General features: G+C 46.3%; 1 protein-coding gene across 3 annotated transcripts in view; it reads right to left on the bottom strand.

The window, feature by feature from the left end:
* Ubx (Ultrabithorax) overlaps window positions 1-17,564 on the bottom strand; it is a 212,123-nt gene extending 194,559 nt beyond the window's left edge. For all 3 annotated transcript variants that reach the window (XM_066726512.1, XM_066726511.1, XM_066726513.1), the window contains exon 1: window positions 15,954-17,564. In XM_066726512.1, the coding sequence (XP_066582609.1) occupies window positions 15,954-16,632 (679 nt within the window). In that variant the 5' untranslated portion in view covers window positions 16,633-17,564. The remainder of the gene's footprint in view (window positions 1-15,953) is intronic.
* Between the last annotated feature and the right edge of the window lie 3,609 nt (window positions 17,565-21,173).

Below are 21,173 nucleotides of genomic sequence, written 5' to 3'. Positions count from 1 at the left end.
TTAAACCGCAAGATTTTACCGGGCAGAAACATTCGTATCGAATTCCCTTTGCGTGGAACAAACGGTTGGACGATGGGCCTTACCGGGGCCTCCTTTACGCCGGAGTGAGGGAAGTCAGGCAAGTGGAGGGGGAAATCAGTGATGGACGAGTTCCCATGGACTTCGATAGCTTCCAGCGCCGAGAGAGACTGCTCGTTTCTCCCACCAATTTATCAAAAATGTTTACTTGACACAAGTCAGCATCCAGCGCAATGTATATGCACCGATAAAGTAAAAATTCTAATACCCAAATAACTTTAGATATAGTTTTTATGATTAACGCAATTCGCTGTTTTTCGGACAATTGTTTGATTGATTTAGAATGAGCCCGAATGGTAATGTTGGATGTTGAGTGAATTTAATGGGATGTAATTGTAGAAAAGGACCATCGAAAAAGTATACAAGCTGAGGCATGGGGCAGATAGATATATGCCCGGCACTGTTGACCCATAAACCATAGGAACAAGTTCCTGTGATGGTCCCCGCGTATATGGGATAGTTAGAGTGAGCCTCGAAGGCCAGACGGGCATCGAATATTAAAAATTCCCATTTACCAAGCCCCAACAGCTGGTGTCAGCAAATTATACTCGTATTAAGCGCAAAACTTCCCGTAATTATTTTATCGTTTAATAAAGCATTTTAAAAAGTAATTTTTCCCATGAATATCGCGCTTAGCATTTCGCGAAACTAATAAGTTGATTTTCTCTTATTTCCTTAGAATAAAGTAATGGGGATCACGACCTGAGGTAACGCGATACGATATTGGCGGCCGTTTTCTTGGTAAATTCTCGATGGCCGCCCATACATCATAAACGCTTCGAGTAGCACAAAAATTTATTAAAGAAAATTGACCAAATCTTGAATTGTACTCGCAACTGGTTTATAAAGATTTTTTTAGGAACTCCAGAAAATTGGCAGTGGATTTTTTTTTTTTTTATAATAACTTAGGGGAGAAAGGTTTTAGCTGACAAAGAGAGAAGGTGTGCAAGGCAGGAACGAAATTTCTTAGATCCATTATGTCCGTTGTAGCCATCATAGTGGACGGGGAAGTCTATTATTTTCTCTCCCTCATGAATTTTGCTGGAGTTGATCGGAACGTAGGCCGATAATGCGGATAGGCGACTGATTTCGGTCGGCGCGCGACTAAACGTTTGTAGGTTAGTTCTCCGGTCCCTTATATATATATATATATATATATATATATATATATACACATGCTCTTCCTCCTCCTCTGGCTGGTAATAAAAGAGAAAATAAGAGCTGGCTCTATTAGCATACGATTGGCACCGTCCATCTTAATGCCCCACCAAACTCTTTGTCCCCATATCTCCTAGCAATGTTTACGCTCGTGTTCACGATGTCCTGGCTGAAAACTGCGCACGCGTCCCTTCAATTCACTCTCAACTTTGAAAATCCGTCGTTAAATTTATCTCCTCCAAATTCATTCATTCGCCCTGCCAAAACCAACGTGTCTCTTTAAAAATTCAATTGCCCAGTGAATCAAACCTCGCCTCTTTCCTGCTTTTAACAAAGTTTTCACAATTTGGCAGAAATAAGCATTTGAAATTGCGTACCACCGACGATGCGAGCAGATTATTGCAAAATTATCCAGCATTTTTCAGCCGACACTTGGTGCAATTTTTCACAAAAGTTTGTCCGTTCTTAACGTTAGAACGTGTATGCGTGAAAGCGTTTACCGTATAGATATCTTCAACGGAGAATTCGCCTGATGTATTATCATTAATAATGGCGTTGTTAACGTAATGATCGTCATTATTGTCATCAAGTGTCGATTTTTCCTTCTCGTCCTCCATTCGCTCATCCAACCGAGAATTTTACTCTTTCTGTTGCTATCGTCTCTCCCTAGTTCTCTCTCTCTCTCTCTTGTTTTGTCTTTTCCACACAAAGAAATTTCTGCGGTCGCGTGTGTCGAGTTTCTTCAGGAATATTCGCAGCCGCAGTCCATTTTATCGTTGAACGATCAAGAATTTTTGCACGCGACGCTGTCGCTCAAATGTTTTGGCTCGTTACGTAACATTAATTGTGCAAAATTCACTCTTTGAACTTAAAGGATTTTATTGCCGGGTCCCTTTTCCACGGGATTTTCATCGCGTACGAGAGTCCAATGCGTTGAGGGGTATATCGTATTATGTCGAGTCACGAACTCGTTATAACATCCCAAGACAGATCGTCGCTATAAAACCACACGGTTTTAAGGGACGCGCCAACTGGTTTACACGCTTTGCCCTGGCTGCGTTTTTAATTCAACGGATTTCTTCCATGTCCAGATAGGAGGATGAATTCTGGAAAGAGGCGGGGAGAAGCAGAAGGAAAGAAACACGTAAAGCCCTTTTGTGCTCTTACATCAAACCCAGCACTTTCGTTCCGCACAAATTTCAAGTTTTGCAAGGAAATTGCTAGCTTGCCGCCGTACCGGAGACGTCGGTATTATCTTCATGCCAGAAACGGTCAGGCACGGTTAAACCACGACCTCGTTATTGTCCTCCTTATTTAACAGTTACATGAGTACTCTCGTGTTATGAGAGACGCGAAGAGCGCGGGAGAGAGAGGGAGAGAGAGGGGAGGTGACCCTTGACGAAGATCATTTGGGGAAAAAGTGCAAAAAAGGAATTAAAGTGCTATCGTTTAATTGAGAGCCGACGGGGAGAGACGAACATACTTGAACGAGAAAAATGTGGAAACTGCGAGTGGAGAGAGCGTAATGAACTAGCATGCGAGGATGAATGGAGAAAGAGAGAGTGAGAATACGTGTGTACAGGGGGAAACGACGAGAGAAACGTGAGAGACGCCGATGAGAGGTGTAATTTCAGCTATGGAGTAAGTAATGAGCAATCCTCAGCCTGAATACCAATTTCGAATCGATGCTCACCACAGGGCGCTATCCCGTCATTGTATCCAGCAGGAATTCTTCTTTCCATCCTCTCTCTCTCTCTCTCTCTCTCTCTAGAAAAAAGTAGAAAAACGAAAAACTCATCTCCCAAAAAAATCCAGAGGAATCCGAAACTTCAAAGAATGAGTCGAAAAGTTTGAGAAGGGAAAGCTATATAGCATAAATCTTGGGAAAAGTTTTGTGATTGCAATTGGAGGAAGAATATAAGTGGGGGATGTTCTTTTTGTTTCGTTACTATGGCAATACGTAGGATTGTCCAAGGTATAACATTATTCGGCGTGATAATGGATGGATGGGAGCTAGCATTCCGAATGAAGGAAGAAGAGGTGGATTTAGATACGCCGGGAGGAGAACATCCATTTTGCCGTTGAGCGCGGAGAGAATTCATCAAAAATTCCGGCAGGTCCGGCATGGCGTGGTAAGTTATGGGTCGAGTGCATGCGTGTTTTGGTCGCGTATAGCTGGCCTATCGCAAAGACGTAATAAGGGAGCCCGATGGGTATCGGGGAATCGATAAAGGGAGTCTTGAAAGCAGTCTTCAGTTGTCTAGGATGATCTGGGAAAGGATCCACTGGCATGGCGCTATCCTCCAATCACTCCGAGAGATACACGAAGCTTCCCCTGGACCACCCAGCCTCGTTACGTAAGAGGACTGAAAAGCTGCAACATCAGATTCGTCCCCTTCCTCCTTCTCCAACTTCTTCCTCTTCCTCTTCTGCAGATTTCTCGGCCCAACGTACGATTCGCGAAACCCGTTTTGCACGCTTCGCGCGCCAACTCACTGGCTGTAAATCCATCGTGGGCGGAGTCCCGCGTTGACGGCGTCCTAACATCGCAAAATTCGTACGATCGAATTTCCTGTCCTGCGCTTTGATTACACCTTCCTCATAAATCGACGCTCCTTGTTGCACTGGCCAAATACCAGTACTCATCTCATCCTAGTAATTATCCGGTGTGCTCCACGATGCATCTATACACCCGCAAGTATATATACGAGGTTATTCCCTGCTGCTGCTGCGGCTCCCACTGCTGCTTTTTCATTAATCCGATCCGAGCGTTCCACCCAAATAAAGATACTTCTCTCTCCACTTTTTCCTTGCTTTTTTTTAACTCATTTTCAGAACCAGTAATTGATGGATGTCACCGTGAAGAATTTCTCGTTGGCTTAATGGAGACGGAGCACCGTGCGCGCACAAAAAATTGGACAATTTTCGAGGCTCCTCGAAGTTGGGAAATATGACGCGATGTAGGTGGCAACAAATCATAATAAAACTCAGGAGTCGAATCGGCCGGAAGGCAAGCGGAATTTACGAGTCGATCGATGTCGCGACTTTGCTCGTCCGTGTCGAACTGATGGCACGCAAGGACCCGGAAGAGAAGTTAAGCCAAAGTCAGAGGTCGACAGCAGCAAGAGAAGAAAAAAGAGGAGAAGGAGGAAGAGGAGGAGGAGGAGGAGCAGAAGAAGAAGAAGAGAAGGAAGAAGTAACAGTTAGTCTCATTGTCGCGAGAGGCCAGGATCTTTACGGCTCTTTCCGTAAAAAAAGCTAACGGTCCGTGAGGGCCTGAAAGAGACCTCGTTTATTGGCGTCGGGCCCCGAAAATCGACGAGGCACCGTGAGGTGCTCGTCGAGGTCGAACGTGCCTCTGCTCCGTTTCGTCAGTTTTATTGCGGACGGCCCGAATTACGGTCGCTCACGTTCACTGCACTGACCAGAAGGCTAAATTCATAAGCAAAATGCGCGAGTCTGTAATTGCATCGATTCCTGTCTCTCCCTTTATCTCTCGAATACGAAACCTGCTCCGAGGATAAAAATACAAGCCTCGAGCTTCTAATGAACGCGCCTCGCTGGAATCCATTTCCAGATCGACTCTCTTTCATCGGAGACTCCTGGCTTCAAGTATTATTTGCTCCAGCAGGTTTCCAGTGCCTCGGGCTCCCCTGTACACCCGTGTCTTAGCGTGCCTATAGTGTTAGCAAAACGATAAGTGGACAAATCGAATTTCTGTCGATTTCCAAAGGTAAATGCTAAAAAACACAGTATACATCTATATTAATTTTTAAGATGAGATAATTCGAAAATCGGTAAAGATGGTCAAAGAATTCTCGTAAAACGTGTAGTGGGTGATTGGAGTAAATATTGTATATAGCACCCAAGTGTGCAAAAGACTACATTTCCATGGCTTTAATGCTTTCCAAGCTGTGGTGTAATCAATTTGTCTGTTTTTGTTTCCCGACAAGGCAGTACTATAAGAGTTTGGATCATGGATACAAACGATATTGGCAATTATTGGCCGAGGCTACTAGGATTACCGGATTGCACCACCCAGTCCTAACTTTTATAGCTCGCTTAAAAAGCATCTTCTCACCCTCGCTTCGCTTCACGTGGTATTATTCCCCGATCGAAATACTCGAAATATGCATGCATAAGTAATGAGAATGGCAGCGAGAAACCGGAGCTCCGTCATGCTATCGGCACGCTTATCGGTGCTCGCGATCGGATACTTGCCCGACTCTCAAACGTGATTTATGTTCTTGTCAGGCCGGCAACACACGGGGAAGCCCGATATAGCGCGACAGCTTCCGAAACAACGGAAAGTAAAAGGAAGTTCCAGCCAAAGTAAATTACGAGCCGAGCTGAATTTTTTTAGCATCCATTAGTTTCAATTTGACGCCATTTACATATCATCGCGGGGGATAAATCGAAGGCCCCGTTTATCAATCAGCCGTCGCAACACGAAACATGGCTATCGGATTGGATAATCTCGGTCGGTAACGCAGTTAACGTTCCACCTGGAAACTTTTTTTCCTTCCTACGTTTGAATAATTGCGATAAATTTAACATTCTTTCGCTCATCGATGGCCCGCTATGGCAGCTATGATATTTGTATATTAAAATTGAAGCACCTTCAGCAGCTGTGAGAGAACGAAGCATCGCTGATTATTACCGGTCGGGCGAAGTGAAATTATTTTTACTTCCGCACGGTTTTATCCCTCTCGATTTGGCAAGGCTCGCACACACGTTTGAACGCGCTTGACTCGCATATTGATAAAACAGTTGCATGGTGTGGCGTACACGTGACGAATGTGTAATTTCTCTCCGGGAGTATCGTACGTTTTTACTGGCGCGAAAAGGATCATGACTGGATGTGCGGATTTACTGCGCAACTGCCCCCACGCACGAACACAAATACCGAGGAGAATCCGTGTGGCACGAGGATCCATGTTACTCGGCGCCCCAGTCCCTTGATCTCTCGCACCCAACTCGTTTCCATCTGCCTTTCTGAATATTTACTCTCCCCATCGCGGTGCAAGAAACATTATTACCCTCCTACCAAATCGCACGATCCATTTTTTTTCTCCGCGTACGACCACAGCGCGAGATGCTCGATTCCGGAACGTGCATGAACCAATTGCGCCTGAATTATCAAATTATATGAACAAATTAAGCTAGAGGGAGCGTGTTTCGCGAAAAGATATAACGATAAAAAGAAATTAATCCCAGGGATTTCTCGAGGCTGAAGCACGACGCGCCACCATAAGTACTGTAATGATGGGAGCGTGCAGCCTTTATGAATTTCATAAGTAAGCAAGCAACAGTAATTTTATCGCGCCATGCTTCATTATAGAAAGTCTAATAGCACGCTATATACCTTCGGCCATCTTCCTCCTCGCGGTATTATTCAGACTTTTCCAGCCGAAAATTCAATATTCCCGAGAGGCGAGGAATTTTTTCCAATATCGATCGTCAGGTTTTCCTCTTAGAGTTGGAAAATGAAGTAAATTTAATAGCAAAGGGGGAAAATTGTGGTGAAATGCTCGACAGGCTTTGGGATAGGAGCAATTAGGTTAAATGATTAAGTAGCATCCGTTGAATGAATTATAAGCTGCACGCTGATGGTGCTCCGAGGTTCGCTGATTCGTTATGCAACGAGTGCGCGCATCGCGTATGTATTAATTCGTGATCGACAGGCCCTCTAGTATTAATCAAGCTGTGTGCCAACTTATGTATTCATTGCGCAAAAAGACGCCCAATCCTATCGGAAAGTTTAATCTCCGCTTAAACTAATTTCATCTAACCTTTTTCATTTACAGGTAAACCGTTCGACACCTGCCCCTACAGCCACCACCTCGATTATATTTAATGAAACTTAATCACCGATATAGACATTTAGTGCGCGTAAGGTGAATTATGTTTATAGATCGTGCGGAGAAGAAACGTTGTGAATTTTCAAGAGCGTAAGCTGGTCATAAGTCAGGTATAAAATGAGTATATAAGAAGAGCGCAGTTTCCGTTAGCTTATGCAATTGCTGGTGAGTTTATTGGGTACTTATGAGAATACAGGTCCGTTAGTGGGGCAGTTGAAGTTAAAAAGGGACGTTCGGCCTGGGACGGTCTGGAACGGGCGGTGCTGCAGTGCATTGTACAGGGGTCTCGCAAGAGTCAGGGTGGCAGGTGCTGGCCGTAATGGCCGCCTATCCAGCCAGACGGGCAGGTTCGCTGCCAGTAAAACTGCGCGCTGAGTTATGAACATCCAACGCTATTTGCTATATCGACCTCACATCGTCGCGGATTAATTGAATATCCCATGCACGCTTGCAACTCTCTCCACCTCTTGCGAATCCAACTGACCCAACGAAAATCTCATATACCAATCTAAACGAAAATTTCCCAAAAATAACCATACAAATAACACATTTACCCCATACGCGTAATTTCTCTCGCTCTCGTGTCACGCGACAATATTATTACATCGCTCCCGTCGCGCGTTGAAAAGACCGGAACATTCAGCGACCAATCGCTTCTCGTCTAAAACTCTATTCATTGAGTTACAACAATATGGTCTAATTGTTGTTGAAACATTGTATTCGTCTGTTAATGCGATAATATAGGATCAAAGGAAATTTATCGAACGGTGAAAAGGCGTCGTCTAGGTATAAAGGAAACTGATCGTGCGAGCATAAATAACGACGCGACGATACGAAGAGTTTAAATCAATGAAGGAGATTTATTGACTAACGGTCTGATCTATGAAGTAATTAACAAATCTGAATAATGATCAGCCTAGTAGGATAGAAAGGAAGCCATTACGAATGGAGAGGATTAAGAAGTCCGACTTGGTAATTATTTAAATTGCCAGTGGGCCAATGTATTCCTTTTACAATCTTTATCTGATGGAATTTATTTCCGGTAAAATGATATCTTTATCCAATAATGGTGAGTTGTATGCGAAAAATGGGGCAATAAAAATTTCGAGGTAGCTGGAGGAAAGTGGAAGGTTTTTGATTTGTAGATGATATATATTCAGGTGAGAACCCTATGAAAATGTTTTTCGAGAGAAAACGCGCGAGTGGAGCGAATATCTTAATTTGCGAGGCGGGATATTGCAGGGCTATGGATTGGGAGGTGAATACGGAGGAGGGGATGCTTTCCGATTCAATTATTTTGCCTCGGCTCAGCGCGGGCGGCGGCACGGGTAGATATCCTTTGTCTCGCGTTGTAGTCGTTCCGATCGTCGAGCACCTAAACACGTTCTTCGTGCCTACGAAGCGCGCTCGATCCGAAGTAGGTACGTATTATCTCTCAGCCTCGAGCTAGTGGCAGCCCATACAGCCTGGCAGCCAGGGTTATCGAAGCTACAACAAGGTGTTTTCTGTTAACGACCTCGGAACCACTTTTTAATTAATATTACTCGTCACGATCCGCCATTCCTGACCCAAGATTTACGAGCCTTACTTACGAACAATTAAAACCATCAGCGCAAATAGCCAGCCTTGCTATCAACCGACTCATGCCAGTCAAGTTTACCCTCTTTCAACCATCATCGCGAGCCTCCTCCTCGATGATCTTATCAATCACAGGACTTGTCCGCGATGCATCGCCAAATCAATCCTCCTAAGAAAATCAGCGAGCGTCGTTAAAAATCCGGTAAAAAGGTGCTAATTACGATTTATGTCGCCTCTCGTTGACAGCAGAAATAATTTGAAGCAGCGATATTCCATGGTGTTACCGCGGGTGGCTTGAAAAAGGCAGCAGTTAACACGCAACATCCGTTGCTAAGGTATGTATATATATATATATATATATAAAAGCATACAGTCGTGGTGGTAGCTTTGATGGTGTAGAGGAAGAAGGAGCCACTGGTTAATTGATAGAGCGACAACGACAGCATGAGAGGATTAATCCTAGACTCGGGATATAACTCGTACCGCTTGAAATTTACAAAAGCGTTAAGATAGCGATAGTCGCTTCGTACACCGAGCTAAGCCAACTCCCACCATCATGCGAGTTGGTCGTCCATCAAACTCTGGATTGTCCATCTCGGATCTCTCCACTACCCTGATGTGTATAATAATAATGCTAAAAAACCAAGAGGAAAAAATCAACCGCCCCTCCCCTATACCCTCTCCCTCGGGTGTCCACGTAAAAATTGTATTGCTGAGTACAGAAGGCTGGAAAAGCGTGGTTCTGCAGAATTTTTCCGATCGATGGCTGGAAAGCGTGCCCAGCGGCAATATCAGAACTTTAATCGGGCATCGCGCTCTAACACGGCTATAATACTGAGCGGGTAAACGTCTAAAATTACGCTCTTTTCCTTGCCGATATACATCGGGTAATTGTTTTTTAATCGTGTCCAACATGCACCGATCGACCGGTAATTTTTAATCCAAACACAGGCGCTCGATATATTAATTGAACGGCTAAATAATATCAGCAATTAAATGTAATTCCCAGGATGGCCGCGGCGCGAGTCTCTCCTTCGGAGCGAGTGTATCGGTGATAAAATTCAATGTGCTCGGTACTGCGGAGGGTGAGTGGAGGGGGGAAAGAAGGAGGGAAGGAGGGATAGGACTAGTAATTTAATAGAGTGGCGGTTGTAGGGAGGAGGAAAATGAGGCGGATTTTCTCGAGTATTTTGCAATTAGGCGGGTAACGAAGCTGCTACGCGAGTCGGATAATCGCGCTGGGAGAGGCGAGGCAGAAAAGTCGCGCGGCGAGCGCAGTTTTCGCGTCGAACCTGTCATCTAACGAACGGAAACATGCGGGCTTAAGGTCGTTATCGGTAAAAGGTGCGAGAGACCAGAGACAGGACGTGAGCGATTGCATCGATCAATGATTACACGCTGGACTCGGTGAGAACAGCACGCGAAGCACGTTCAGCAAAATCGCTTCTTCTTAAATTAAAACACGAGTTTGCGTTGGTAGCTACGTGTAGAGAGGGACCTTGAAGGAAGATCGCTCGTGATTGGTCCGCCGCGTCGATTTCACCGGTTACGCTAAAATTATATCGGGAGGATGGGAGATCCGCACGAAAATTACGCTTCGCGCGCTACTTTTTTTCCACCGGCTGCCCCGCCGGTAATCTCCGATCCGATTTTATCGACATTCCCCTCCAACCGCCAGATCCCCCCTAACGACCAACCGGCAAAACAACTCGTCCCCACGATATCCCAATTAATTTCATTATCCAAGTTTCGTATGCGGAAACCGGTACGTCACTGCACGAATATTAATGCACAGTCGAGCCAACGCTCTGTGTATATTTCACTGGCATAAAATCAAAAGCATCGCCGTAATTCTTTGCACGCGCTTCATAGATCATCAGGCGATCTTTTTGCGGATGAACTTTGTAGTTTCCGGTCGTTTGGGCTGAGGAGTGGGAGTAGGAGGAAGAGGGGGAGGACGAGAGAGAAGAAGAAGGTGTCCGAAGGACTGGATTTTCGAGGAAGAAGGATTTCACGGGTTGGATGTTTTTTGGATGAACAGTACTGTCAGCGAAGGAGGAGCTGGAGAAGTAGGGGGGCGTAGTAAGTCATACAGAGCGGCTCGTACGTCATCCTCCATTCCGGGGCAGCAACACATGGAGAAGGACCCGGTGCGCAACCGGCCACGGCTGGGGCTGCCTCTTTAGGTCGATCTTCGGCTGTGTGCGTGTGACCTCTACACCTTTATTCCTGCACGCAACTCCGCAATCAGCCGTTTCGTCAGTACGAGAAACCCCGAAACTCGGCCTACTCGAATAATCCATCTCGAGAATTATCGCTGACAGACAACAGCAATAAAAACTCCACAGATAATGTATCGAGCGATAAAGCGAATAAATGCAAGCTATAAATACGATAAGAGAGTAGTTAGTGGTAAATTGGCCATTAGAAAAAAAAAGTACAAGACTGGGATAGATATTGATATCGAGTTAAACACCGACTTGTCAACAAAACGTTTGTTTCCTTTCGGACGGAGAGAACCGGTAAAGAACCCAACAGGTATATATAGATATGTGTGTGTGTGTACAATATATATATGAAGGATTTCTGAATGAAAGGAAAAACAAAGAATCTCTCTCTCTCTCTCTCTCTCTCTCTCTCTCTCTGCTAAACCAATCTCGATTTTTATCGAGTTTAAAAATGCGATATCCTGACTGGAATGGGAAGTTATTAATCGTAATTCTGAGGTAGGGGAAGAGGTAATTTAGGATTTTATCCGAAGGAAGATGTCTTTGTCCCGTAGGTGGATGGTTCCATAAAGGTTTGAATCGATAAGCAGGAGAGCGTGGGAGTCTGCATTACCGACGTGGAAAGAGCGAGAGAACGAGGCGATAGAAGTAAGTGGGGTAGCAAGTGGAGGAGGGGTAAACGAGCCAAGCCACGATTTCGTCGTCGTAAACGTCAACGTTACGGTTACAGCGTTGTTCGTAGCTGGTTTATATTGAACGAGGTTGCTCCCAGAGGTACGTAACACCTACTGCAACATCGTATCGTGGAGCAGCACCATACTCATTCCCGTTCAAGTGGCAGGAGGCAGCACGTGGCTTTTACGCGGGAACATCATCCAACGACTCAAGCATTGTTAACCATCCATCCCTATTATTGCCAAGCATAAAGCAACAGTTTATTAATGAGATCACCTATGCAAATCTCGCCCCGACAATTCACTTTGGCGAGAGACACATGCCTCGATTACTTGCCAAATTAACACTTAACCTATTTAACAGCTACAATCCTAACCTACTAATATGCCTATTATTATTGATCAAATTTGTCTTTTTTCAGAATTTAGTGTATTCGAATTGACTCAGCATTTTCATTCAGAAGTGAGTACAGTTATAATACTATAAAAACAAAATTACTAAACATTATCATATTATATAATCCTTCCATAGAAAATTCTCCCATACAAATGTATACCAATTAAAGACAGTAGTGACACCAAAGTTACAGGCAAGTATTCTTAATCCTATAATAAAATTGGTATCGCATTAATAAAAAATAGCTGATATATATGAAGGTAAGAAGCAAGAGTCTCATATTACACGTCAAAAAATTGTAATAAAATTACACATCGTTGCAATTGTATCTCCAGAAAACATTTGTCAAATATAATAAAATTGAAATGTAATAATTCACTTAAAAATTGTACTGAGAAATCAGTACAATTTTAATCGTGTCATTTAATTTGCACTGAATAATTTTCCAATAGTTCGTATTTCAATAAAAATGATTTTTGAAGATCTTTCTCACTCAGCCTCAAACAACGACGAGTATTCATATATCTGACCGTGACATCAAGCGTCACATCTGTCTTCCAAGGATCGGATATTCTTCGATTAATTTTCAAACCAATATAAATAAAACAAGTAAAACATATGATACAGACAAATAAGGAATTTTACAAAAATATTAAAAACAATTATTAAAATGAAATACTCGAAAATGATAAAAGATATTGGTGCCTCTGTAACTTTTTTTAAAATTATTGTCCCTCGAGATCTTAGAATGTATCCAGATAGTTCAACGTAAAATTTACAGCACGCATCCACACTAGAAAAATTGTAAGGCTGTACCACCAAAAGGTTAAGGCCCAGACAAGCATAAGACATTCGTAAATATCTTGCTGGTTTATCGTGGCGCTCTTAATGTTCTTTTAAAAAGCTTTTGCTATCCGCTGCTCTTGTCCATGAAGAGGCAATTTTCCTCGAGGGTGAATCGACCTGTTTCCAGATAGCATCCGAGCCTCCTCCTCTAATTACCCTATAGACGCCACTCGCCCCTCAATGAGCGGCCTATAAATTTCACGTGTATTTAGAAAGACCCACGGAAACTGATCCAAAGCGACTTTGTATTTCCTTACTGGCGCTAAATCTTCGCAATGAGTTTCCAGGATTGTGAAACACTCTAACGAAGCTCTTCCTTCGTAAAATATTGCACGATGAAACTTCTACAATCTCGGTTGACATTAATTGGCATTCTAATGACGTCGGTTATTGGGAAAAAAAAGATTGAGTGTTCAAACCACAGTAATATTTTTGATGCTTACTGTTATAATCCAATCGTGGAATTACAAGACAGCTCGGTCTTGTTGCCGTTTGCTTTATGAAGTAATAAAAAAGACCTTAATGGTAGGCTTGTTACTATTATGCAGTTGCAGATAAAATCGCCATAGCTTTTAGCTGTCCGATTAGAACAACATAATCAAGCTAACATAATTTGTTAGCTCGAGGCATTTGCATATACGTATACGTATACCGTGGGAAGACTCGTAAATCACAGTGTAGAAGCTCAAACGAAATTTGCTCTCTAATAAATCAAACCTGACAAAGCGACAAAACTCGACATTTCTTGTTTTCGACAGTTTTCTAAGTTTTTACTCGTTGAACAAAAATAGAAAAACTGAAATCCTCTGTGCGTCTAAATCGTCGCGTTGATATTGCAAAATAAATTTCGTAGCTTGTGATTATTGGTGACCTTGGTTTTTGTTTGAAACAAATGAAATAGGTTAGATAGAGTATATACAATTGGTCGTAAAGCATGAGCATTGTTTCCCCCTGATATTCTACACTATAGCAGTGGCAAAACTGAAGACGAATTGCTTTTTCGCACGCGTAGCGATAAAATAAACTTATGCGGCTAGGCTGAGAGAAAGGAAAAGAGATGGGAATGGACAGACATAAAGAGGTAGAGAGTGAGGGAGGGAAGAACAGAGAGAACTTCTGGTGCTAATAATTCCAGCTACGAACCGATCATCGATGACTGAATACTATTTAATGCGTACATTAATCTGCGATGAAGTAATCTTTAATGTTGAACCGATAAATTCTCCAGCGTGTAGAATTATAGTGAGAATAGCGAGGAACACTTGCCGTTCCGAGTACGAAATAAGCCAGCGACTTTCGATCGGCGTACGTAGAACCTGTTCGGCGAGTGTACAGACCTCGATCAATTGCTTCCAGCCATTCCTACGAATCCTCCAACGATTACTACAATCGATCTTTTATACAGATTCTTCAACCGGCCTTCATCACGAATTCGAGAATATCGTTGAGAGAGATAGAAGATTCCATAACCCTTTATAGGGTGCCATTCCTCGAAAGATATTTTTTTTTTTCAGCAGAAATGAATGACCGTAGCTCTTGGAGTTAAGAATTTAAAAGATGGAACGAAAAATGTTCAAGATGCAAAAATCAATCGTGAATGAATTTGCCCATTTCTAGATCAGTATATAGAGTATTATTGAGAAAAATGGAGAAATGTAACGGTATAGCTTTACGATTATAGGAAAGCGTTTGGATAAAAACAAAGAATAATTGTGATGTAGTTGAGAGTTCTCCACGAGACGATTCGTCCAGGCGGATGATTCTCGCGAGAGAGAGGTAGAGGAGAAGAGGCATAGAAAGAGAAGGATCCATTCAGTAGAATCCCGTTGGTACGGTTGAACAGACGGGCATCTACGTCACGTAACCTCATAAAGTAACCCCTACACCTTTGCATGCATAAAGGTAAGAGAGAGGCTCGGTGGGGGAAAAAAAAGAATCGAAACTGCGAGGATAGCCGCGATGGGACGCGAGTAAGGTTGAAAGTGCGGAGGAGTCGAGGAGGGAGGGGGCAGGGATACAGAGAAATAAAAAAAAGTGCACGGCTGGGAAGAGAAAGAGAGAGAGAGAGAGAGAGAGAGAGGGGGGAGGGAGTGAAAGGTGGAAGAATGAAGGAAAAAGGATGGGTCCGAGAGTGAGATGGAGCGGAGGCCTTGCAGAACTGTGATTATATATCTAGCAGAGGGCCAGAGATAGCGGGAAAGTACGTTGGTGCGACGGAGAAGTGGCTAGGAACAGCTGACTACCGGAATTCGGGTTCCGGAGGGGTGAGTGCCACGGGGAAAGCACTTGAACCCCAATTGGACGCTCCCCATTACATCCAACGTACCCAACGATTTTACACGCACTTGACTCCATTCTGCAAACGTAACTTCTCGCTGAAGGTGCACGCCATGAAAATATTCAATCCCATAAACATCCCGGAGCAAATCATTTTTATTTCCAATTTAACCAGACCGGAGAGTTCGATTTTTTCCTCTCTCTCTCTCTCTTTCTCTCTTCGTTTACCGATAGAGCAGAGGATAAAAGCAGTGTTTATAAGGAATGGAAGAAGGCGAGGGCAAACAATAGCTCGGCAGAGTCTTGGCAGCCGCAAATACAGGCGCATTAGTGACAGGCCGAGGCGTCACTTTGCACGTTGCTTTCACGCGGCGTCGTTAGTTATGGCCAGGCTCCGGGCATTCGTTCGCCCTCGCTCGTTCAAGCACGATGGAATATTTTTAGTACTGGTGCAACTATAAATTCGTTATCTCGCCGGGGATGCGTGACGGACGCGCCGTATTTCAATCATCGTACAAATAGACCGGCGAAAAATTACATTGGTTTGGAGCGGTGGTGCGATACGCGAGCGATTTGGCGCTTTTTCGATGGGGAACAAAACGAGGGGCCAATGTCAGAAGGATTGCCGGATGGTGCCAGTAAATTTGACCGCTGGTCGGCCTGGCAAAAATCCTGGCATACCTGCGGTCGGGAGGCCGAGCTCGGTGCAAATTCATCGGAAGCGCGCGATTCTGGATTCTCCACGCCTGCTTCCATCGGAGCACGTGGAGTATATTCGCTCTCTTCCCCCCTTAGAAGAGCGATATTTCATCGTGGCTGTTATGATAATCAGGAGCTCTTATGAATGTAAACTCACCTGCTATAGCCATCCAGGGGTAAAAGGTATGGTTGGCTGTGGGTTGCTGATGGAGTTGGGTAGCGACCGGTTGGCTCGCGGATGAGTTGAGACTGCAGGTGTTCCAGGAGGATGTGAGGGACCTGGAGGATCCGTTGTTTCCCGGGCTGGAGGCGGGATCGCCGCCCACGAGACCGCCATAGCTGGCCATCCTGGTGCCCTCGGGGGTGCACGCTGAGGGGCGAACGACGGAATTGCTCTGGCTGTTTGCACCGGAGGTCGTTGACTGCCAAACGTCCTTGACCGCTGCAGCGGCTATCACGGCGGCATATCCATTCTGATGCGCTGCCGTTTGATCCTGTTGCTTGCAGTCCTTCGTCGCGGTGGTGGAGTAGGAGGAGGTGGTGTGTCCAGTGGCTTCCGGTGTGGTCGAGTAGAGTTTGCAGGCCGTCGCGACACTGGCATCGTAAGGGGAATCCTGTGGTGGTCTCGTGTTGGTACCGCCGCCAGGGTGGATGCCCAGGGACGACGAGGTGTGATGATGGTGCTGGGTCGATGCGTACGGGGACATCCCAAGACCGAGCGGGAAGCTCCTGTAAGCGGCTGCTGTCGCGGGATCATGGTGCTGGCTGGCTGCCCCCGCCTGATGATGGTGACTCCCATAGAAGCCACCCGCGCTCTGCTCAAAGTACGAGTTCATTATTCCGGGTATCTTGAATCACTTGCACTTAAACACCGCCACAAAAAAAAACTCGGGGCTCGAGGACCCTTCCACGAAAGCTACCAGGACAATAGCTTCCTCCTGCTCTTCGAGTGGACGAGTCTCTCACGACAGATAGCCTACGAGCGAGCACACACACGCGCGCGCAAGTCCCGCGCAAAGTTCGCGCTCACCTCTATACGGAAACACCAGTGCGATACGATTGTGCACACTGACAGGAGAAAGTCTCCTTTGCACGAATTTTTTCTCCTCGGCTCTTTCTCGGCTGAGATTTGACAAGCGTCAAAGCCTCCGAAGGATCGTAAAACTCATGGATGTTTTGGGTAGTGGTGCCGGGTCGGGCCCAGTGTCAATGTCAGTAGGCCGAGGCTTCGTAATTGAGAATGGGACTCATGGCGCGCGAGGCTTTTACGAGCTTGTTATGGGTAGCCGCTACCGGCAGAGGACCGACGGTTCGGTGGAAATGGCGATGATCGTTAAACTGTTACGGCGCAATAAACCGGGTAATAAGACGGGCTATAAAACTGCCTTTGGGCTCTGGCTCCCTCTCTTTCTATCTTTCGGTGTTAAACCGCGCGCGCCGTCGACGGTCAGTCGGCCGGCACGCGACCTCCCTCGGACACCTCAGAATTCCAAATCAAAACCGATTCGCGCCGCTTCGTCCTTTTAACCCTTTCACCCCTTTGACAGTTTCGTCTATAGCTTTTCACCTCTCTCTCTCTCCCTCTCTTTCTCTATTTATCTATCTCTCCGTATACAATAAATATAGATGTGTATTATTTCCCTCTCCCTCTATCTCTCTCCCTCTCTACCTCTTTCTCCGAGGAATCTCACTACTGCACTAGCACTGGCCGAAATGCGAGTTCGCTGATGACTGGGCAGTACGAAGATGCGGTACGAAGGGGATCGTAACGAACCACGGTATGCCAGTGCGGTGGTCCACGGCACACTACTGCTTTTCTCGCGCCCCGTGTACCGCCACTCTGTACGGTCGTCCGTCTCTTGCTGGCTCGTTGGCTCGGAGACCTCTCTTTCCCACTCCGAGCAGTTCTCTCTGTCTCCGGGAACCCCCCTCTAGCTGCATCTCCGTCGAACCACCAGTCCGACCCACTCGCTCTCCCACCAACTCCTATCCCTTCCCTCTATCTCGCTCTCGCTCATCCCCCTGGTCTCTCTCCTCCCGCTCCTCTCCCCCGACCGAGTACCCCCTCGCGACTACTCCCTCTCGCTCTCTCACGCTCTCTCGCCGTCTCTCTTCGATACGCACACGTCGACCTGCGTGCCGACGAGGATCGCGTTGCTAGCTCCGTCCTCGTTCATCAAACTCAATGCCCCTCTCCAAACGATAAGCGAGCTCTCTCGCTCTCTCGTCACCCAACGTCCTCCCTTCTCGCTTTCCCCCTCCACCGTTCATCCACCCTCTTGGCCTCTCACTCTCTCTCTATCGCCCTTGCTCCATCTTCCTCGCGACCATTAGAAAAGACATAGGCCGTCTTTATTCCGCACCGATCCTCCTCAGCGCCCCCTGTCGGACGCTCCAGTAACTCAGCCAAGTGCCGCCAGATTAAATTCGTAGCGCGGGCCACGGTAGATAAGACTGGCGCGAGTCGGAGTGAGAGAGAGAGAGAGAGAGAGAGGAGAGAGAAGGGTAAAGCGAAGATAAGGAAGCGCGAAGAAGGAGAGCACGCTACGAGAAATGTGTATGAGGGAGCGAAGAGGGAAAGAAACGGGGTGGTAAGGGGTAGGTTATGCTTAAGGACCAATCAGAATTGAATTCGTCACGAGTGCCAGGCTCGCCGGGCTGCGCCAGCCTGGAAACTTCCTCCGCCGGGCGAAAGTAGTGCCCGGTTGGAACGACGCCCATGCATGGGTAGCGCCGCCCCGTCATCCCCCCCACAAGAGTTTCAGCTACGGCACTCGACGGTCCGCCGCCGACGCTTCGCGCTCTTGGCACGGCACTCACAGTCACAGCGCCCCCAACCTCCCCCCGCCCTCCCTCTAGGGTCCCGCTCGCTCGAGAGAAGCGGATGCAGCGGCACCTCTGGGCGAAACGTCCAACTAACCGCGCCAGATCCATTCAGACGCTCAAACGACCAACATCAACGAGCTCGAGCGCGATTATCGTTATTGCCGGACTGCCGCTTCGAGGGCCACTGGCTTTCCAGCGGGAAAAACAACGTGGACTAATGCCAGAAACAGCTGATCCGGTCAGGATGAAGAGGACCGGTTGCTCGGGCCCGTTCCTCGCTTCTTCGCCTTATCGTAAACGATTTTACGAGCGGTGCGTGCTTCACTGACCAATTAGACAGACGGAAGCACAATTAAAACGCCGTAAAAGTCGGCGAAGAAAAGCGTGCCGGGTCGCAAGCCGTATCGGACTGTTTATTGGGATGTAAATGTCGCTGGATTATCGCCCCCGCGGTTCGCACCTCGTAAATTATTCCATAACGAGCCGAGTAATGCCCATCATAAGCTGCTCTCAGCCCGGTCGCATGGCCATTTGCTTCCTCCATCCTTGGCCGTTATGAATGTTTAGGGTGTATTACCCACCTGCTTCTCCAGCAAATTCACCAAAACATCCTTATTTAATCCTTTTCCAATTTTATACGGCTTGCTTACTCGATGCTCGATACGCCAACCTTTCCCACATATCTAACATCGTTGGGATCTGGATTAGAGATTGAACGGTGGAGTACGCGAGATCGCTGTGGGGGGAGGAAAAAAACTGGCACGTGCCACGAAAGATATGATGTAAAGTTTCTCTCGGTGAGCGAGACTTGATTTTAAGTTGACTAGAAAGTGACAAGAATGGCTGATGGAGACTAGGATGAGAAATGCTGGGATATTTTTCGCTTAGCGAGGCTCCGACAGGTGGCAGACCGCTTACTTGAAAATCATGACGGCAATAAACTCGAGTTTTATGACCACTTGGACAGAATCGTAAAAGTCTGGGCCTGTAAGCTTATAGTACGGGGCGCGTGTCAGATATGGTGGGGGCGTGAAGAGAGTCAGGATAGTATCGGACGGAGGGGGTTGAGGTTGTGTGGGTAGCCAAAATGGGCCTAAATGCCCCTTTTAAAATGCTGTCGAAGATAGCCGGCGAACCACTAAAGGGGTTTATTTAATGCCAGGGCTATTCTCAAAGAACCGGACTCCAACGAGCTACCGAGTCGGCCACCTGACGACTTCATGATCTTTTCCCTTCTCCATTTCACTCATTCCCCCCACATGCACCTGACAAAATTCTTGCCAAAATTGAACGTTCTCCCCCTCCCCCACCTCTCCCACCCTTCTTTCACATTCCAAGAAAAACACTACTTGCGCAAACTCTCAAAGTAAAATTAATCTGCCCCGGGAGTCTCTCCGTTATTCTTTTGAGGCTGAGATATGGCTGCTTTGAGCGGAATTCCGAGACGCTCGCAGGAGAAATTGGTGACTGTGGACAGGGGGTTAGGGGGCAGTAAAAAAGGAAGAAAGCTGAGAGGAAGAGGGTACGTGAGAGTGGCGGAGGAAAGAGCGATCGGCGAAGCCAAGATGGATGATGGACACTAGCCTGAGGGATTTCAGATAAAAATAAAGCGAAGAGGTGATTTTGGAGGGGGGCAAAGGAATTAGGGGGCGTAGCTATAGCAACGAAAAGGCGAACAACACGAAAGCGCGAAGGGGCCATTGCACCCGTGCAAATCTGCACTCTTGCTAAACCAGCATCCATTCTTCATCGCTTGGTGGCTTTGGCTCCGCTGGTCTTCGTTGGTTCAACGCACCGCTCGGACTCTCATTTTGTTGTTCACTCGAACCCCTTTCTCTCCTTTATCCTTTTTCTTCCCATCTCTCGCTCGCTCTCTCTTTCTCTCCTCGCTTCATCGCCTTCCATTTTCCCCTCTCCCCAACAGCAAGTCCCGTCTTCCTCTCCCGCGCACTCCCCTTGGGAGCCCAGGAATGAATATTCGATCATGAGCTAGCGTCGGAATTTCAGATAAGCGAGATTCTCGTCGTCGTTACTTGCGCGGATCGAACCTCTTGGGATCAAGCTGGTGATGTACGGTCCTACCGCTGGATGAAAATGGCGTTAGATGGAATCCCAAACTATTTCGTTCGCCCCCTTATTTTTTCAGTCAGGTGCGGGGCCATCGTTCCAGAGGACCTAAACCGCGAATCGAGCGAATCCCCGAAGCCATAAAAGTTTTTCTATTATAATTTTTACACGACTGGCACGCCAAGCGAGGACTCACCGACTCACGGTGGCCCCGGCGAAAAATCCTGTATCACACGCCGTATAAGAAGAGGATGCATAAGCTACTTCTTCTGCTTAATTGTTGGATCGATAAAAAATTCCTGAAGAATAACTGATTCCTTTCCCCAGTAGCAAGTGTTTTCCCATTGGCCTCGTGTTAATTACACCAGTCAACCTACATTGTACTACTGACGTTCTCACTGCCAGCGGTTTTTCTCCGTCAACGCAATAAAATTTCACAAATATAGATATTCATTGACATTCCTCTTTACGCGAATGCATTTAA

Source organism: Prorops nasuta, unplaced genomic scaffold (genome assembly GCF_024137725.1).
Source record: "Prorops nasuta isolate Cenicafe-Biocafe unplaced genomic scaffold, Cenicafe_Pnas_1.2 PNAS00004, whole genome shotgun sequence".
Classification (NCBI taxonomy): Eukaryota; Metazoa; Arthropoda; class Insecta; order Hymenoptera; family Bethylidae; genus Prorops; species Prorops nasuta.
Note: the sequence above shows the minus strand (reverse complement) of the source record. Positions and strands in the feature narration are given on the sequence as shown.